This window comes from Aureobasidium pullulans, assembly GCF_000721785.1.
Source record: "Aureobasidium pullulans EXF-150 unplaced genomic scaffold scaffold_14, whole genome shotgun sequence".
Lineage (NCBI taxonomy): Eukaryota > Fungi > Ascomycota > Dothideomycetes > Dothideales > Saccotheciaceae > Aureobasidium > Aureobasidium pullulans.
In genome coordinates, this window is record NW_021941034.1 from 629,863 (window position 1) to 650,228 (window position 20,366).

Sequence of the window (20,366 nt, forward strand, 5' to 3'; positions counted from 1 at the left end):
TTATCATGACGGCCAAAATCTTCGCGGTCCGCTGCTCGAGAAAGGGAGCCGAACTTATGGCGGAGATGTTGTTCAGGTTTTATGATGACATAACATCAAACAACAAGGATAAAATATCATATTTGCGCCTCGATGGTCGTACTGAACCTCACGTATGATTCTGGAGGTTTCAGTCGAAGGACTTTTGAGAAAAGGGGGTATTCCCTCCACCCCGCAGGGCTCTTTAAATCTCTGTACAAATTCGGAATGGAGTTTGAAGAGGTACAAAGGTCCAGTGAGAGCATGAGAACATCGAGGTATCAGTGGAGACCCGCTCAAATTCGGTAACCTTCGTGCATCTTGATACTTGTCAAAAGCAGGCGCTGGACGCTGGAGAGCAGCGAGTGTACAGCGTCTACCGAGGCAAAACATGTTCTCGTTGGGCGAGCAGATAGAGTGTTCCAGGATATAGTGGCATATAGGTTCTCCAGATTGGCCTTGTTTCGGTGGAACACGACTTCGCTATCGACTGTTGCTTACCATGTGGCCTTAATATCAGCTCAAAGTTTTGTGACAGCTACTTTCAGTCTTACCCTTTCGATGGTATCCTTTACCTAACACTCACGGTTGGTGCGACGTAGTGAGCTGCAGGGTTCAACAGATCCAGTCTTGTCCCAGACGTTTGGGATCATTGTTTGTTGTTGTCACGTGTACCCTGCATGCCGGGCATCTCGAACCTTTTTCTTCCAACAGTTGCAGATGAGCAACTCAAATCCAAAGACGTCAGTTATACACAACAATTTCGTGTTCAGAGGGCTGATACAGTCGACATGAATCTCCTCATGGCGGGTTCCGCGAGGACCTACCGAGTTACCGACGCCGTGCTGAAGACAGTTGATATAACCGACGAGCTTCCTCTCCTCGAACACAACATCAAAGCCATGCGCATTGAAGCCAGCGTGTATACTATCCTAGGAAAACACCCTCGAATTGCGGAAACTCTGTATATCGGTGGACAGAAAGAGCTCATCTTGCTCAAATATTATCGCCATGGCAATCTGAAAGACCATATCGCAAAACAACCAAACATCACTTCAGCCGAACGCAACAGATGGGCGCGTCAAATGATCGAGGGCGTTGCAGAGATTCATCGAAACGGCATCCGGCATTCAGATATCAGATTGGATCAATGGCTTCTGGATGACGATTACAATGCTCGTCTTTGCGATTTCAACGGGTCTGATTTCGATACGAACGAAAGGCTCGGTCTGGAAGGTATCGTGTCAGACCGTCTCGAGAATCCCAGTCATTTCATGCCTCGTGATCCGATGGAGGACAGCACTGTGCTTTCCGACCTTTTCGCGCTGGGCTCAACACTGTATGAACTTGACACCGGCAAGGAGCCTTTTGCTGGCATATTCAACGAAGAGCACGAAGAGGAGATTACCGCGCTGTTTGAAGCGGGAAACTATCCGGAAGTGAGCGTATTGTCCTTGGGCGCTCTGATATTTGGATGTTGGAAGGGGGAGTACGAGACTGCATTGGATCTGCTCAGTGCTGGCGAAAAGAGCTGCGGTCTCTAAGTTCGTATTGAATCGGATGTCCATGGTCGCTGCAAAAATGTTGCCCAGAGCCTGTATCTCCGTAGCAAAAAGAAACGCAAAACGTACAGCAGCAGGGATTCCCACGTGGTCACCCACCGTAGTACTAATCTGCCGTTCAACTGCTTATGTATGGCAGAGCGGACGGGATGCCCAGTTTTCAGCTGACTGTGGCCGTACGTGCTCGTTTCCCCAGATGGTAGCAATAAGTATGTGTGAGTTATTGGACGATGGCATCCTGACAGCAGCCGTTGGAGTGACTTGAAGGACGGTGGATAGATATTATGGTGTGACTGCTGGCAGGAATGCTCGGGAAGATGTTGTTGCGAGAGCAAGCGTTGAAAGGTAGGAAGGAGCGGTGGACGCCAGTTTGACAGTACCTAATTGATGCTCGTGGCATGATGGCATCCAGGTTACGAAGATCGCGAGATTAAGTTTCACGTCCAAAGAAGTAAGTCTTGCGATGCAAGAAGGCTACAGACTCGGCTGCCCTGACAAAGATCGAGGGCAGCTGTCAAAGCGTTGATGCTAAGCATGTGAAATACGTGCGTATACGGGCAATTGAGGCGAAGTCACCAAGTGCAAGGAGGGCAGGGAGTTCAGGAGGTGTTTTATCATGCAGTGCTTCGAAGTCTTGGCGCGTCACATGCAAGCTTTCACGTGGGAATGATGATGGAATGGCGCGGGAAATCGTATGACAGCGACCAATGGCCGCCCGACCTGAAAGTCTTTCCATAGCCTCGGTGCCTGCTCTTTCCCTGTCGTGTGACATACAGATTTTTGATGCTTTATAGAGGGGAGTATACAAATACATTTACAGCATCAAAAACAGAGGAAGGCTCCTTCACATCACTTTGGGACTTTGGCTTTACTCAGCCCAACGCTCGCGGATTCAGGGCTGAAACCATCGTAGCCTGCCTCAAACACGGAGTGACTCGAGACGTACATATACACAAGGACAAGGACAAGAGCAAGAGGAGGACTACTCTCAACATGGCCGTCAACATGAACACAAGTCAATTCCTAGGACTGGATGTCGACAGAAGAGCAACATCGCCGACGCCCGGCACATCGCTACCCGAGGACGACGGCATGCGCTCACTACGACTGAAGATGCATGAGATCCGGAATCTGGCTGCCTCGACTGAAGAGAAGGCACGAGCAATGCACCTGCTCATGACCAAGGACTACATCACCATGAACCACCCCGACCACGACATGCCAGATCTATTTGCCCAAGGCCCGCTTTGTCACCCTGTCCGATCCAATGACAACCCCTACAACATTACACCACAAGACCTCGAACCCAGCTACTGTTCCGACCACATCAATGACGAAGGGACTGGGCTCGGCTGCGCACATTACAGCAGAAATGTCAAGGTGCAATGTTTCGACTGCAACCAATGGCACCCATGTCGACACTGCCACGACGCTTCACCACATCTACCATTTCCTCACGGGCTCAACCGTAAAATGACACGCAACATGCTTTGTATGCTCTGCAAAACACCACAACCTGCCGGTCCCACATGCACAAACTGCGGTGTAGATTCTGCCTATTACTACTGTTCAAAATGCAAGCTCTGGGACAACGACAGCACAAAAAGCATCTACCACTGCGACGACTGCGGTATCTGTCGTCGGGGCGAGGGCTTGGGCAAAGATTACGTACATTGCAAACGCTGCAACGTCTGCATATCAATATCCACCAGCAGCACACATCCATGCGTAGAACGAGCAACAGATTGCGATTGTCCTCTATGCCTGGATTACCTCTTTTCCTCCTCCCTGCCCGTAGTGAGTCTAGCATGTGGTCACTACATGCACGGATCCTGCTACAAAGACCTGATGCACGTAACCTACCGCTGTCCAGTCTGCAATAAATCCGCCGTAAACATGGAACTACAATGGCGCAAACTCGACGATGAAATACGTCTACAACCCATGCCCGAAGACGAATTCGAAGACTCGGCTGCTGCAAAAGTGAACCCCACTCATCGACGCATACCGCGAAAAGTCTTTGTCGGCTGTAATGACTGTGGAGGAAGAGGCTGGTCCAATTTCCACTGGCTGGGTCTGAAATGCCCCCATTGCGACGGCTACAATACATCGCAAACCGCACCCCTCGGGTCCGAAACCCCCGGCGCCAGGCCAATCGTCCGCCGTCATGAATTCGCAGGTGTCAACGCACTACCAGCTGTGGTCACCGGCGACGACGAAAGAGCAGATAGCGCATACGGCCGCCCCTCCTCACCAGCTCAAATCCCCATCCCTACCCAACAACATCTCCCCGTGCAACAGCACGCCACATTCGCACCCCACTCCCCCACCGGCCGAAGTTATTTCCTCCAAGCCGAGTATGAAGAATCACTGCGAAATACCGAACGTGCGCTTTCCGCCGGCGACGCGTTTAGAAACTTACCATACGATATCTTGCAGAGGTTTAGCAGGAGTCTGTCGCCTATGAGATATTATCTGGAAGGACTGGATGTCAGTGGCAGTGCTGCTGCTTCTGGACATACACTTGACGATACCTCTTCTACACCAAAAGACGAACAACGACGACCGCAAACCGCAGAGTCCAGAGAAAGTAGTTTCTGGGGTGAAGGGAACGCCGGGGTCTTCTTTGGCGATGTTTCAGAATCGGATGAGGAAGAGGAAGAAGACGGGGATGGAGAAGATGAAGATGAAGAGGAGAGTGAAGATGACGAGGACGATGAGGATAGTGATGATGAAGATGACGACGGCGTGGGAAGTGATTTCGGAGGAGACAGAGATGCTTTCCATGTGGAAGAGGATGATTTGAGATTACCGGGGCATATGTGAGTTTGAGCTAGGATACTCGAAAGAAAGGAAAAGGCATATTTACTGCAGGTCAAAGGAAAATGCATAGCGCTTGTGGTTTGTTATGAACTTCGATCTCACTCATCTTCGTATTCGCAAGCAATTGGCGCATCAATTATTTTCCATGGATTACAATATTTACCCATGGCCCAGCAGTTTTGTGCAAAGTAGCCTCCTCGTCTGTTTGAGGCTTTACGGTACCATCGCATCATCTCACTCACCCTCCCTATGCTCATATATCAAATCAACATGTTTGACCGGATGCAAAAGCATACCAGGCAAACACATCCTTCCCTCCCCTTCCACCTCCTCCATCTCACCTCCATCCCCATCAACTTTATACCCCAACCACCTCTTCCAAAGATTGCCTGGGAAGCCAGCATGATAATACCAACTCGTGCCTAGGAAATTGTGCTGACGTTCATCACTGAAAACGCTTGTTCTTGCGCCGCCAGAGGCACCGTGGAGGCCATTGTTGAAGACGGCGGCGAGGTAGGAGGTAGGCCAGCGGCGATCGATGTAGACGGGATGGGGTGCGTAGACGGCTTTTAGTCCGTGGTGGAGGGCGCAGGAGCCGGGCCACATTTCTGAAAACATGGAGTGGCGCATCAGAGCGGTTTCTCTGTGCATGGTTTCTAGTAGACGATGAGAGAGGCGGGAGGCAGTGATGATGGCAGTACGTCGAGGAGGGAAACCAGCAGAGGTGTTGTAGCCAGTGACATCCTCCGCGAGGATCCAATTAGTGGCGTGAGGATCGAAGAGGGGGTTGAAGGTTATGAAGTCGGCTTGTTCGCCCACGCCCCAGGAGTAGTTGTCTTTGTCTGGTGTGGTAGGTGGTTGAGGGTCGTTTTCGGTTTCGATCCTGTCGCCTTCGCCGGTTGGGGGTTGAGGGCCCCAGATTGGCGGTTGCGAGCGGACTTGAGTGTTGTCGTTGCCTGAAATCTTCTCGTACATGCCTGATTTGTGGGCTGTGCCGTGTTCGGTTTGCACGCGCACCATGTGCTTGAAATCATCCCAGGAACCATGCTCGGAAGGGATGTAGAATCTGCCGTTGCGCTCCCATAGGCCCTTTCGCGGTTGTTGGTCAGCCCATTTGCCGACCTTGTCGAACAGGTGGTAGAAGTGGCCGGTGTAGCGAATGTCCATTTCCCAGTGCCAGAAGAAGTCGTACTCGGGGTGCATGTGTGCGAAGTAGGATAGGGGCATGTTCGTTGATCTGTATGCGCCGTGGATGGGCAGGCCGCGGTAGTTTGTTTCTGCAATGCCTCCGTAGATCAGGCTCATCTGTCTCTCTGACCAAAGTGTACCCATACCCCTGAACTCCAGAGGTAGCGAGTCATTCAAGACGCGCTGGTAGGTAAAGTCATCGCTCCAGATGGGCAGATCGTTGTCCTTCACATGAACCAAGAAGTGGACATTGTATTCGCCGCCAGACTGCAAGGATAGTTCGTTGACCAAAGCGCGCAGATAGAACATGTCTTCATCGTCATACTGGAAGTCTTGCCAGGTTCTGATAACCACAGCCTGTCTGGCTAGCAGCTTCTTCTCTTGCTTCTCCTCCCTCTTAGGCTTGTCCTCCGGACCTCCGACCGGCATATCAGTAAAGAAATGGTTGCGACCCTTGAGTAGAGGCTTGAAACGATTCTTATTCTTCTGAGCGCACTTCTGTTGAGCTTGGGCCCAGTTGACTTCGCGATAGTCAATCTCGGTCTTGCCGCCCCAGACCTGGTCAGCACCTTCGCGCTCACCGTCCATACCAGCACCGCTACCACCCCATCTCTTGCTGTATCCTAGACCGTAGGGACCAAGTCTGCCGAAACGATCGAAACATACGTCGCCGTTGAGTCCGAAGATGTCGTATGAGCCCATAACAGGGTCAGGGAAGCCCTTCGGTACGCCTGAATATGCCAAAAGTTGTGGAACGTTGCTCTTCTTCTCCTCGTTTAGGAAGCACTCGATGATACCGTCCTGCTTTACGGGATTGAATCTCTGACCTTGTGGTATATCTCTCTTCTGGAAACCCTTGTCTTCCGATGGAGCGGTTTGCTTCTCTTGGTCTTTCTGAACAGTGGATTCGAGGGTGTTGTTCTCGGGATCAGGAAATTCAGGCTTGTTCTCGGCGCGAGAAACTAGTGTTCGGATGCCACCATGGTAGCGCTTGAGGAAGGGGAAGCTCTCCCAGGTGGGCGGTGGTGGAGGAGGTTTTGAGAGGCCGGATCGTAATGAAGCTTCGGATAGAGCGCTCAATCGAGCCAGTGTGAGACCAAGTCCGACCAGTATCAAGACAATGATCAAGGTAAAGTATCGTGTGAAGCGACGGCGCGGTAGTGGGTACGAGGTGGCTTCGCGGGCACCAGAGGCTCGTCGCAACATGGGAGTCGCATTGCCGGATTCTGAGGCGTCATCGTCGTCGGATAGTCGCTCCTTGTCGCCATCGACCCACCTTCCATCAAGGGCAGTGTATCCTGCGCCTTTGTCTTTGCGCTTCGGTATGCGAAAAGGCATCGTTTAGGCCATACGAGGTGGGTACGATAATACAATCCGGAGGTACTTAAACAGACGCACAGACCTTGTCGAATGTCAAGATGGTTGATCTGGAGTGTTTGGACTGCGACGAGTTTCCTGCCCAGGTTGATGTGTATAGACGAAAGTTACGAAGACAAAGAGTTAGTAGGAGTTGTTCGATGTGCGGCACGAGTAATTCGGCATGGTCGTGTTGACATGTTGTTTAGCGACCGCCATGGTGCTCCTTCAGTGTCTTGGCTGCTGCTGTGGACACTGGACAGTCGCCGAGGGAACTTTGATGAGGCGTCGAGATTCTCCACCTTCTTTTCTTGCACCACCACCGCATTCGATCAATCGTCTTCATGCTACCTTGAAAATCTGCATCTTGTGAATACATGCAAGAGCTTCAAGACTGATATCGAGGTTGCACCTGCCGAGGATTAAGTCTTCATGGATGCTTAGCAGCCATCAGTGATAAAATGTAGGTCATCGAGTTGCCATCCATGCCTCAACTCACCATGTGATGACATGCTTCACGAGAATGGAAGTTGCAACCTCTTGCTCCTTCTCTTACATCCTTCTTCTCGGAAGCAGCGTGTGTGACATCACACTTCATGAGAAGAGAAGGAACGCTGCACTTCAGCTCCCCAGTCTGCTCGAACATCCTTTGGCGTCAACCACTTCCTCTTCTCACCACACCTTCATCAGTTCCATTGCACCTACGCCAGGCTGTCCCGTTGGTTCCATTGCACCTACGCCAGGCTGTCCTGTTGGTTCCATTGCACCTACACCAGGCCGCTCTACCAGTTCCACCGCACCTACGCCAGGCTGTCTTGTGGGTTCCACTGCACCCGCACTTGATTCATCCATCGGTAATCGTCCAGCTCTCATTGACATACCTCGAATGTTGCTAACAGAACACAGGCTCATGGATCGCTATGTCCAAGACCCCGACAAGTGGGAACAGTACACACGTCGCAAGGGAAGGACCCGCCTCTCATGGCGTCGTACTCTGGAACGCATGCACGATCCCAAGAAAGAGTGTAACATGTCCCGCAAATACAGAATCTCGATGCAAGTCGACAACTCGTGGGACCTGGAACGTGACGAGAACTTCGCCATGAGAACCCTCATGTCGGCCACCATTGAGCTTCTTGCGTTCAAGGAAGTACCCAGCCTCGAACAACTGTTGACCCTCAAGTGGTTCGACACCGTGTGGCCAGGTATCTACATGTGTATCGGTATCAGATACGACAAGGATGGCAACATTGTGGATGTTATCATCAAGATCGGATGTGCGTGGAGACACAAGGGAGGACTCAAGGCCAGGAAGGCAAACCACCTCAACGACAATGACTCCAAGTATTAGTAAGTTCCCAGACCGAGTTTTGTGTATCATGCCATGTTCTAACGCACCTACAGTGCAGATACTGGTAGCGGCTTTCACAAGTGGATCCAAGCTTGCAAATCAGATGGAGCCAAATACGAGTTGCATTGGTCGATACTCGCAATCGGCGACCCGTTCTGGCGTTTGACTGTTCATGACGAGTACCTGGCCGCCAGGTACTATCAACTGGAAGCTATGTTGGCCTCGGCTCTGGGTTCGTGTGGCGATCAGCCAAGGATTTCCAACTTCTCTCCGTCAAGGGATCCCAACTTCTCTCTTCTACGATTCTGGCCTTGGGAAAGTCCCAATTTCCAGGCACAATGGAGAGGCATCGATACCCACTCGGCACTCACAGATATCTGGTGCAATCCATCAGGAATCACCGAGGAAGAGAAGCTCGAGAGAGTGGTCCTGAGTCGAACAAGACGTTTGGCCGATAACAGGGAACACGACCTCTACCTGTGCGATTACGATCCAGACTGCAACAAAGCCCAGCCTGGCCAGGGTTTCGCGCTAGCCAAGGACCTCGCTCGCCATATCGGGATTCACATAAGCAATGAGGTCCTACACCCATGTACCCACCAGGACTGCCCAAGATCCGGTGACAATGGCTTCGAGATTGCCGCGGCACTCACGCAGCACCTCAACTGGCATGAGTACCGAGTCGTGCTCGAGTGTGATGACCCTAGGTGCACATACTCAACCGGCGGACAAGAACGCTACCAAAAGCACCTGAACTCTCACGCGAACGGCTGGTTAGCATGTAGAGCATGTGGACTCATGTTCGTCCGTTGGAAGTACGCAGACCAGCATGCGGAACATCACTGTTTGGCTGAGAATTCCTGGGTCCTTCACCAAGCCTTCAAGGCATCGCATGAGACCAAGACAGGTCGAACCTGCACTGATGATAGGTGCGGTGCGTACCTCCCTTATAATTACGTGGACATGGACGTTCTTTTCGACAGACACATGGAGGCACACACCACAGGCAGGTTCCATTGCAAGATCTGTGGTATCCGCTATGGTGACGGTCCAGGTATTCGGAGACACAGAGAAAAGTTCCACGGCTTCACATACCCAAAGGTCGAACCTGAGAACGAGCCAGTCGTGAGTACCCCGGACCCCAAGATTGCGAGAGAGACATCCAGACTCTCACGCGAGGAGAGAGCACTGAAGCGTGCACGCAAGGAATGAGGCCAATATCAGGGCCCCCCATGACCGAGACCAAGTACTGGTATTTACTATTTTGCATGGATACGAGATAGACGATAGGTCTCTCGAGAGCTAATGCTGGCGCGAATAATGGTAGCTTATGTTGTCTACATACATACTCAAATATCTCAAGGTCCTCTCCACAAGATGTTCAAGGTGTTCTGGCATGCACGTGAACAGTTCCATTATTTACAGACATGATGTTGCTCATGATGGCAGTATTTCTCGTTTGCTCGCGTTGCTACAGATCCAAGAGATGGTCTGGCCTGGCATGGGCTCAGAGGTCATTTTTGAACTCTACTCCAAGCACGATGAGTGGTTTGTTCGAATTCTGTGGAGTGGACAAGTATTGAAGAGCTCGAGTCCTGCTCTTGGTCATGAAGTTGACATGGTGCCTCTAGATAGTGTTCTGGCATACTTTGATGGCTTGGTTGGTCGTGGTGCTTTGTTGATTCTTGGTCTTTGTAACCAAAGTTAGAGGCTGTTTTGCAACATGGGAGTGGCAACTTCGACAAGGCTGCCCGTAATGGATTTATCGCGAACTCGAGTTACCTCCAACAACCTTCAGTGATGAGATGTTGTTGTGCACGAGCTCTGTGCTTCTACGCCTGCCGCAGCACCGCGGTTCAGCGTTGGCGGTTTTGCAAGCACCGTCATTCATGATAGCAGGGAGACCCTGTCTACATATTCTTACCCACCTAAAACTGCTTGAATCACTTCTTTCTTCGAAGCATCACATGGATTGTAGCAGTTGGCTTCTAGAAACTATGTATCGATTGATGTAGAGTCGAGGCATCAGAAAGTCGCTAACGCACTCCATGCTTGAATGTTTAGTCCGCTCGAACGATCTAACATTCTGTGTTGCTTTATCCCCGCAGGCAATGTCGTACCAACACATTGAAGCATGTGACCCAATTTCAAGACGGAGATGTTCATAGCTGCCGTTCAGCCTTACGTGGTTCACTCATAACCGTACGTGATTCACTCCTGACTGAAGACTTGTTGAAACACCATGCAAGGAAGTGCTTTGCAGAGCATCCGGTACCCGACTTGTAGCCGAGAATTCCTACATTTCGAGACGGCTTAAATTCCTCCTTTCATTCACCTTGCAACCTGCGCCCATCTACGGTCGCTCTGCGGCATAATGCCCTTACCAGGGCGCTGAGATGAGATCGCACGCAGAGTGACAACTAACGCGTCCTTGATGACTTCCGACGAAACGACTCGCGCGATCATGCGACGTGTCGAGGGATTGACAACAGCGCGTCGACTCTGGCCGAATTGAGCAATCATAAGGCGATTGACCACGAAAGCGTGAGGACGATGCCACTGCCGAATAAGGAAAGGACGACCCCGACTCTTGCGTACATAGCATTCGGAAAGAATTGCTCGAGCGCTGGAAGTAGCGGTCGGACGAGATTGCCGTCTTCAAGCAAAGGAGCAAGTTTCGGCAAGCCAACGTTCAACCGTCAGGTTCATCACCCCTCGCTCCAACAAGTCCAATCTGGGGTTGGAAACAACATCCCCCGCCCTTATGATCCCCAGGGTGGAGATAAGAATGGTGGGGCAGATGACGGACTAACCTCTGTGAGTGCTTGGCGTAGGCTGAGATTGTTCGAACCTCCCGCTCGAAGTTACTACGATGGGAGGAAGCATATCCGGTCGGAGCACTCGTATCTATGAGACATCGAGGCAGAGGTAAGTATATATGAAGCCTTTGCTCCCTCTTCTTCTGAAACCATCCAAACAATCACAACCTTGCATTCTGTCGTGATTTAACCTTTCCAAGATGTATGGGTTACTCTTTGGTACATTCTTTGCGAGTCTCTTCTTTCTCATATCAAAATGGATCTTCGACTACTTCAAAGACCCCAAGGGATTGAGGAAATATCCTAATATGCACATCCTCTCTGGAGTCACAAACATCCCTTACATGCTCCTATCGGAGAAAGGCTTCAGATCAAAGAAGCTCTTCGAGCTGCATTCCTCTGGCATGCCTGTCATCAGAACTGGCCCCAACTCTCTGTCGTACGGTGATACCAGAGCCATCAAGGACATCTATGGCCACAACACCAAGTGCAGCAAGGATGGAAACTATGTTGTGACCGCAGGTACTCATTACCACATGGCCGATGTCATCGATAAGAACGAACACCGGCGTAAGCGTAGAGTTCTCTCCTCGGCCTACGCCCTGAAAAATCTGGAAGAGTGGGAATTCAAAGTCGCCGACAAGACCGTTCGCCTCATCAACCAGATAGACAAACGCTGTAGCGACTACGGACACGACGAAGTTGTTGACTACAAACCCTGGCTTAACTACTTCACCCTCGACGCCATCGCCGATATTGGATTGAGCCATCGCCTCGGCTTCCTCGATCAAGCCAGCGATCGCACGAAATCCCTGCGACCTGACGGAACCACTTTCGAGTCCAACTATCGCGAATGTCTTTATGCAAACTCACAAGCAAATTCTGTCATCGGCTACTGCTACGATTATTACAAGTCCTTGGTCAAGCTCAGTAAACTATTCCCCCACTACAACCGCCTCTGGAAGCTCAATGAGGGTTGGGAAGGCATTGTCCTCAATCTCACCACCGAACGACTGAAGCGCTATCAAGCAGGGGAACAACTCGAAGACTTTTTTCAGGCGCTGATGCAAGACAAGAACGGCGTAGCCAACAACCTCGAATTCGGCGAAATCGCTGCCGAAATCTCAATCATGATGAACGCCGGCTCCACAACAACTGCAATCGCAATGACAAATGTCATGTATATGCTGCTCAAAAACCCGAAGTGTATGCTGAAACTCCGCGAAGAAGTCGACAATGTGCTGGATGAAGATGATATCGTCGCGCCTTACAGAAAGGTCAAATACCTTCCCTATCTTCGTGCTTGTCTGGACGAATCCATGCGTATCTTTCCGCCAACATCTCATGGACTGACTCGCGCTACTCCGCCCGAAGGCCTCATCATTGCTGGCGAATTTGTCCCTGGTGATACGACCGTTTCTATCTCCGCATTCGTTGCCCACCGCGACCCCACCATCTTTCCAGAGCCCGAAAAATACACACCGGAGCGTTGGTTAGGTGATGCAGGCAAAGAGCTAGGCTCGTACTTCCTTGCCTTCTCAACTGGTGCTAGAGGATGCATTGGACGCAATATCTCTTACCTAGAGCAGACGGTTGTGTTGGCTAGTATGTTGCACAGATATGAGTTCGAGCTTGCGGATTCAAACTTTGAGCCTGAGAGGCACGAGTTTATGAACCTGCATCCTTCGGCGCTGCCGGTGAGATTCAAGAGGAGGAACAACGAAGTTGTGGCGGAGAAGGTCTGAGACCTTTCGACTTTGGAAAACTTTTTTCTGGCGGTCGAAAAGAGGTCTTTTAATGGATATAATGCAAGAACGTCAATTTTCCCTTTCTCGTCTTACCCGCCTTGCAATCTTGATTGTGGAATCTTGGATCACATTTTGTTGAGTCAATTTCAGTTTCTATCGACGACTACTAGATTCCCGTCGAGACCTCCCCGTGTGCTAAATTCTGTCACTTCTAGCCATCTCCTGCGGCCACGTCTAGAGCCGTCTAGCCTGTCAAAATGCACAATGTTTTTTTTAGATCGGTATAGTCGTCCGCAGAGAGGCGCTAAGTATTGCACTCTTAGTGGAGGGCTGCACTGATCTTAAAAACATTGTGCATTTCTACAGCATGCGCGTGACAAAGTTCTGCACACGGAGAGGAGGTGATGCCTACTACAAAAAGTAACGACATGCGTCTTGAAGAAAGAAGAAAACCTCGTATGTACATTCAAAGCAAAGGTCTGCCCTCATGCGATGCCAATTTGTCGAACTCATGTGTACGATGCATGCGGAACAGAAATCGTCACTACTCCGCAGCATCCAAATGCTTCCATTGCTCCTTGAGCATGTTAACAGTATTCGACGTCCTCCACCCCGTGACATCTTCCGACCATGTCAGGAAGTTTATCGCAGCTTCCCGTTGAGCAGGGTGCTTGAGACAATATCCACACATGTACAATAAATGATGGGTTTCGAATGTTGCGTTTTCGAGCTCGCCGTTGGATGCTGATAATCCGATTGCTTGTGAAAGATGGTGTATCACGTTTTTCTGAGGATGGCAAATGTGTCAGTGTTCGCTTTTGTGACAAGAGGTGTAGTTGAGCGTACCTCGACTTCTTGTCTGATTTTTGCTGCGTGGAAGCCGGATATTTAGATGAGGAAGTTTGGTTGGTGGGTATGACTTTGATACGATTCAAATGCTTATGATAATTGTGAATCGTGATACCTGCGTAGTAGATAGAAAAAAAAATCCCATTTCGTATGGGTCAATACAATGAAGTAAGAACCCCCTTCCTTCTGTGTCCGGATGATATCAAAATGCAATGTGTACGAATACAATCCTTCTGGGTTCCCATTGAGATGAGATCGAGCCTTCAAGGCTGAGTCTTGATGATGTGGAACCTAGTACTTGTCCATACGGACCTTGCACTTAGGAAAGTCGCCAGCCTCAGCGAGGTTCTCGCAGGCACGAGCGACAGTGCCACTGAGAGCACGACCGCCTCTAGAGACAGCGAGGTCGAAGAATCTCTTTTGAGATATGAGCACCTCCATCAGAGCCTGGTTCTCCGCGAACAGATTGTTGGGGGGCTTGGTGGGGTAGTCCTTCCAGGTTCCGTCATCGCGCATTGTCTGGAAGTTTTCAAGGATGCGGTTCTTGATCTTGGTACCTTGGCGTGTCTTTCTCTTTAGGAGCACTTGAGCAGGAGTCGTGCGACGTGCGTTGGAGACGGGCTGTGCAGCTACAGGAACCTGCGCGATGACAGCGGGACCCTGCGCGATGCCAGTGGGAACATGGGCGACGGCCACAGGACCTTGCGCGATGACAGTAGGAACCTGGGCGACAGTCACAACTGGGCCGATGTCCTCCTCATTGGGTTCCTCGCCCTCGAACTCTTCATCCAAAAACTCCTCATCGTTGTCTCCCATGTCATCCTCCTCGTTGTGCACGAGAGTGAAGGCACCGGGCCTGTCGGTGAACTCCAGGTAGTTCTCGTTTTCAGCAAGGCTGTCGTCGTTTTCATCGTCGGTGGAGTCCTCCATATCTTCTTCGAGAGTGTAGTGAAGGCGGAGCGCGTTTCCAGCCATGGCTGGGTTCTCGGCGGCGGTGTCGTGATCGGTGAAGGTGGTCATTTTTGCGTTCTGAGTGAATGTTAGCACCCATCAACTATGCTGAAGTAATGGTATGAGGCTTACGGTCAGGTTCTCGGCGGCNGTGAAGGTGGTCATTTTTGCGTTCTGAGTGAATGTTAGCACCCATCAACTATGCTGAAGTAATGGTATGAGGCTTACGGTCAGGTTCTCGGCGGCGGTGTCGTGATCAGTGAAGGTGGTCATTTTTGCGTTCTGAGTGAATGTTAGCACCCATCAACTATGCTGAAATGATGGTATGAGGCTTACGGTGAGGCTCTCAGCGGCGGTGTTGTGAGTCACTGGAACTTGAGCAGTGAACAGATCTGGTAAATAAGTGAGGGATTGTTGAAAGTCGAAGGTGATTGGGGGACGTCTATCGTGTTAGAACGATGCGAGTTGGATTCCGGAAGTTGGATGTATGTATGATCTGGGTCGACCCTTAGCTCGTCTCCGTATGGCTGTTGTTCAGATGTCGTTCCAGCTTGCAGGGTATCACTTGCAATATCTTCATCGTGATCTTCCAGTATAGTGGTGAGAGCAGTCCTACTGGCGTCCTCGTTGACAGCTATAGTGCTATCTCCAGCCAACTCAGTTGCGTCCCATTCAATCCCATTAACGACATCCTCGATGATAAATTTGCCTATCCCACATTCAGCTCAAGTTGTTGAAGATCAACCTTGTAATGGAAAACTCACAAGGTTGATTCGTAGACACCCAAACCTGATCTTCCTCAAAGCTCAACTCCACTCGTGTTTTTTCCGACAACTTTTGCAACCTCTTCCTGGTCGCATTATTTTAATGTCGCAGGTTGCACGTATCGAGAGAAGTTCTCCGGGGAGGCAGGTGGGGGGCGGGGTGAGTTGCGGCTGAGAGCGACCCCGCGGCATCGCTCGCTTTGTAGAAAGAAGGCCCGGATGGAAAATTGCCCTTTTTGGCAAGGACGATTTATACAGAAGATGTAGAGATGCAGACTTCAGAGATGCTCCATAAATGCTGGATAACACTTGGATTCAAATTTGCATAATTGTCTAGAATTCGTAGCACATGAAAAAGGTCTATCAAAAACCATGGGTAAAGGCTCCTAACTCCTCTAGCCCTAAACGTCCTACTGCTATCTCTTAAATCTCTTCTACTTATTAGGGTGCGTTCGGTTCGCGAGTTTGAGGGCCTTTAAAAGCGTTAAGAAGTCGTCAAAAGTGCTAAAATCAACTTAGATCTGTTAAATAGTTAAAATTAACTGTGTCGTTTATGTCGTAGAGGTAATTTTAAGAGAGATATAGTCGGCAGGTTAAAAAAAAAGCGATATATGCTTTTCTAGCGGTTTTTAGTGCTAAAAAGGCCTAAATGTACTATTATTATTTCTACTAGTCCTAAGTAGTATATCTCCTTTAGAACTTAGTCTAAGTATAGTAGGACTTTGATAGATAACTTTAATAACTATAACTAGTATGCCTTACGGACCTACCTTACTATATATAGCGTTAGTAACATTATCGAGGGTTATAGTAATAGTGTACATATAGTATATATAGATAATAGTAAAGGTATAAGGTAGACCTAGTAACTATGTAAGGTTGCTACTAATAGGAGGATCTTTAACTTTATACGCTTAAGAGGTTATATCTTTAAGGCTCTACTTAAGAGGCTTATAGTAAGAGGTTATCTTAAGGATAGTAGGAAGTTTAGTAAGGACTTAGATTAGCATTAATTTACTACTACTAAGAAGTTAGTAATCTTCCTCTATATAGTTATAATAGGTCTATCTTACTAGTAGCTATAAGAAGCCTTCTAATACTCTATAGCGACTATCTCTACTACTATATATAAGGTTATAGTTAGCCTTCTTAAATTATATGTCGATATAGTTAAACATCTAGACTAGAATATACCTACCTTAGAGGAGGTTTAAAGAGCTAAGTTCTAGCTATTCTTTAAAGACTATATTAGTGCGCTTAATAGTAGTTATGTTCTAGCGTACGTAACTAGGCCTAAGATTAAGTCGTATTAGAATAGATATAGATATCTATCGTAAAACATCCTAGTAGCCTATAACTTTAAGGGTTAGTTTATCTATATCTACCTAGGTTAGAAAGGTAGCGCCTATAATATATATATCTTCGAGGCTACGAAGAGGGATTAGGACTTACCTTTAACGTATCTAAATAGGAAACACTACCTTATTAATGCTAGATACTTAAATAGTAATATAACCCTTGTACCGTATAGAGGTATACGCTATTATCTACGCGAATAGGAGTTAGTAAGTAAGAGGCTAGAGAGTAAGGAAGAACTATTTAACTTATACTATTCGTCGCTAAGGAACTATATTAAGAGGTCGTTTAGGGTATTTAAGATGCGCTAGTAGATCTTTAATAAATAGTATAGGTATTTACTTAAGTTCTAAGCGTAACTAGTGCTCGCGCTAACTACTATAAATAACTTAATCGTAGAAATTAGAGGCGTAGGCAACGGTGTCGTATTTATTAATAATAGAGACTTTAAAAACGATGGTAAGAATAACTTTAAAGGTAGAGCTAGTATTAATAAGTAGAGGGCGTAGTTGCTAATAGCTTAGAGGAGAGAGGCTATTACTATAGTAATATAGAACGATTATAAAGGTCACTTAGAGGCCCTTAGACTTAGAGATAGATAGACTAACTAGCCTTAGCAATAAATCTAATATTTTAAGTCTTTAACCAAATAATAATAAATTCTAAACTACTTACTCTATTACCTACGTATTAACCTTCTAGCTACCCTTTTACTACTAGATGCTTAATCTTTAGCCTAGACTTAATAAACATTATTATATTACCTACTAATGTTAATAGCGCGTAGAGCACCTTAACCTAGTCCTTACTAGGTATATCCTTCTAAAAGTTATCCTTATTACTAGCACCCTCGGCATAGAGCTTATTAAACTTTATAATGGTAGCCCTAATAGGGTTAGCCTTAGCGAGCTTCTACTATATAATGTCGTTTACTCGCTTAAGTTTACTAGTAAGTCTAGTTATCTCTTTCGCATTTATCCTCTACCTCTTAGGCCCTATTAGATTAATACTAAACTAAGATAGGACCTCCTTCTTAATACGCGCATTACTAGCTAGATTATTAGTAGTGTCCTAGGTAGCATCTCTAGTTATGTTAATCTCCTTAATCTTATTACTTTCCCTTAGGGGAATTATAATGTTAGTAGTAGCGATAGGTTAAGACCTCTTTAAAGATGCCTTTATACTACTAGCTCGCTTACTAGTCGTAGTATTGCCTTAATAAAGCGTATATAGCTTATCTTAGAATAGTAGGACCTTAGACCTAAAGTTACGAGCTTCCTTATAAGCATTAAAGTAAGTATTTATAACTACCTCGTCGTTCTCTAGTAACCCTAGCTTATTTATCCTCTAGCTAGACTACTTAATTAGGACGTCCTATATCCTCTACGACTTCGTAAAGGTAGCAAACTTAGACTTTAACCTTATAGTAGTTAGTAAGTAATATATTAATGTAGGGGTATAGGGTTTAATAGCCTTGGCGATAGTTAGCTAATAAGTAATCTTTATCCTAGTCCCTATCTTATTTCCTAGATCCTTTTACGCTAATAAACTATTAAGTAAGGCCTCTTCTATCTTAAAGCTCTAGACTATATAAGAAGCTAGCTCGATCTTATTACCCTTAAGTTATTAGGTCGCCTACGATATAGGAGGGATCTAAAAGCTAGAAGACTAAGACTAAGGTTAAGATAATGCTTAGGGTTAATAAGTTTAAGAGGGTATTAGTAACTAAGGAAGCTAACTATCCTTATTAATAGTAGCACTAATAGTAGCATTAATAACTACGTTAACGATAGTCTTAGAGGGCTAGTCTTAAAAAGACATAGTAAGTTTAGACTATTTAAGTTAAGGTGTTCTATAGCATAAACTAATAGTATATTTCTATAGTACTAGTAACTAAACCTATACTATAAAACACTACGAACACTACTACTAGCCTAATTAAATAACCTCTTTACCCTCTTATAACGACGTATAAACTAAACGCCTATATTAACTCGAGCTCGGCTCGTATATAGCTAACTAGCTTAGAAGGCCTTAGCGCTAAGCGACTACTAAGCGGCTATTCTATTAAGAGGAAAAAATGAACTAAACGCGCCCTTAGTAAACTCCTTAAGCTAATCCTTACTCTAACCCTATCTCTTAGGCCCTACCTACTTCGGCAAATTTAAGCTAATATATAGATAGAGATTAGCGATGTTTTATATAGCTATATTTATATACTGCTCGCGCCTACTTCGGAGTATAAAACTAGCGTATTTAGGTATATATTAGCTAATTCTATACTTAATACTAGGATTCTTTATCTTTACCTACTTTAGTATTTAAATGTCCTTAGGTATTATCGGATAGCTATTAAATAAGGCCTTAGCATGCTTTTTAAGTAGTATTTAGCCCGTATTAGCTTACGTATATTATGTTTAGGAGGGAGGGGGTGTTTTTTAAACGTATAAGACTACCTAATCTAAAGCCTTATAATAATAGTAATAATAATGCTAGTTAATCTAAGGTACGTTACTATAGCGGCATATACTATTCTCTACTTTAATATAGCTAGCCTTATTATTCTCTTAGAGGCTATAAAGGACTAGTAACCTAGTAAAAGGATAGGACTCTCTATCTAAGGAAATTTAAAGGGCTAGTAAGGATAAACGACCTATATAATCTTAGTCCTTCTAAGTATTATAACTTACTACGAATAGAATAGTAGAACTTCTAAGGGCTCGTCGAGTTACTTATATAGTATAGTCTAGTTAATAAATAATTAGTCTTAGGAAGGGAATAAGTAGCAATATTCCTATATATCTACGCCTAAGACTTAAACTAGAGGTTAGCAACTAACTACTTCTAATACTCCTATTAGACTATTAGGAAAAGTATAAGGGTATAGAATAATAACGTATAATGCGCTTTAATATAGTAGTAAGACTAATTATTAGCCTTCTATACGATAGGTCTTAGCTTCGTAGATATAGGTAGCTAGAATAGAATAATAAAGTCCTAATAATAGGCCTCCTAGGGGTCCCCTAGGAGCGCTCTATTATAACTGCCTCCCTTCCTAAGAGGCTTTACCCTAAGGCCTCTTATAGAACGTTTTAATACTATAGCGGTAGTATTAGGCTACTATAGTTAGAAGAGGTTTTTTACTTCCCTTACTTACTATAAGAACTTATATAAAGGGGTCGCTTAACTACTATTCTACGTCTATTCCTCTATTACTAAGCTACTATTCTAGTTACTTTTAGCTTCGTAGAAGGTATAAAAGTATACCCTTACTCTACGTAATAGTCGCTACATATACTTATATATTACGTTCTACCTTTAGATAAGTAAACTTCTCTTAAGAACACCTTTTACTCGTTTTTAGGGTCTAATTCTAATACGCTTAGGGTCTATATTAACTTCTTACTCCTTCTAACCTTCCTAGACCTAGTAGTAGTATAGGAAATCCTATTAGGATTTAGGGCGGTATAGGGAAAATGACGTCATTTGTCCTATACTATACTACCCTAAACATAAGTAGGTCTAGTCCTATACTACCCTAAATGATTAGGACTCCCTAATAGATTTAGTTAGGACTAAGT

At 46.7% G+C, this 20,366-nt stretch overlaps 6 protein-coding genes across 6 annotated transcripts; 4 read left to right on the forward strand and 2 right to left on the reverse strand.

Moving 5' to 3' along the window:
• Nucleotides 1-757: 757 nt before the first annotated feature.
• M438DRAFT_347361 (kinase-like protein) lies at nucleotides 758-1,745 on the forward strand. The gene has a single exon (XM_029905884.1). It carries the CDS (start codon nucleotides 810-812, stop codon nucleotides 1,560-1,562), a length of 753 nt encoding a protein of 250 aa, XP_029758810.1. The 5' UTR covers nucleotides 758-809; the 3' UTR covers nucleotides 1,563-1,745.
• Nucleotides 1,746-2,798: 1,053 nt separating this feature from the next.
• M438DRAFT_277849 (zf-CHY-domain-containing protein) lies at nucleotides 2,799-3,686 on the forward strand (the record flags this gene model as incomplete). The annotated part of the gene is made up of 1 exon (XM_029900955.1): nucleotides 2,799-3,686. A coding segment is annotated over one exon (888 nt), but the record flags the coding sequence as incomplete, so codon positions are not given.
• A 951-nt stretch (nucleotides 3,687-4,637) lies between these two features.
• Nucleotides 4,638-6,797, reverse strand: M438DRAFT_277425 (uncharacterized protein; the record flags this gene model as incomplete). Its single annotated transcript, XM_029900929.1, has 1 exon — nucleotides 4,638-6,797. The coding sequence occupies one exon, from the start codon at nucleotides 6,795-6,797 to the stop codon at nucleotides 4,638-4,640; it is 2,160 nt and encodes a 719-aa protein (XP_029758812.1).
• A 793-nt stretch (nucleotides 6,798-7,590) lies between these two features.
• Nucleotides 7,591-9,675, forward strand: M438DRAFT_54862 (uncharacterized protein). The gene is made up of 3 exons (XM_029910180.1): nucleotides 7,591-7,801; nucleotides 7,854-8,297; nucleotides 8,352-9,675. The coding sequence occupies exons 2-3, from the start codon at nucleotides 7,858-7,860 to the stop codon at nucleotides 9,508-9,510; spliced, it is 1,599 nt and encodes a 532-aa protein (XP_029758813.1). The 5' UTR covers nucleotides 7,591-7,801; nucleotides 7,854-7,857; the 3' UTR covers nucleotides 9,511-9,675.
• A 1,642-nt stretch (nucleotides 9,676-11,317) lies between these two features.
• Nucleotides 11,318-13,113, forward strand: M438DRAFT_398617 (cytochrome protein; the record flags this gene model as incomplete). The annotated part of the gene is made up of 2 exons (XM_029909371.1): nucleotides 11,318-12,856; nucleotides 13,081-13,113. The coding sequence occupies 2 exons, from the start codon at nucleotides 11,318-11,320 to the stop codon at nucleotides 13,111-13,113; spliced, it is 1,572 nt and encodes a 523-aa protein (XP_029758814.1).
• A 701-nt stretch (nucleotides 13,114-13,814) lies between these two features.
• Nucleotides 13,815-15,176, reverse strand: M438DRAFT_54886 (uncharacterized protein). Its single transcript, XM_029910181.1, has 3 exons — nucleotides 15,002-15,176; nucleotides 14,894-14,947; nucleotides 13,815-14,743 (listed from the first exon to the last, which is right to left on the reverse strand). Exons 2-3 carry the CDS (start codon nucleotides 14,936-14,938, stop codon nucleotides 14,006-14,008), a joined length of 783 nt encoding a protein of 260 aa, XP_029758815.1. The 5' UTR covers nucleotides 14,939-14,947; nucleotides 15,002-15,176; the 3' UTR covers nucleotides 13,815-14,005.
• Nucleotides 15,177-20,366: the final 5,190 nt, after the last annotated feature.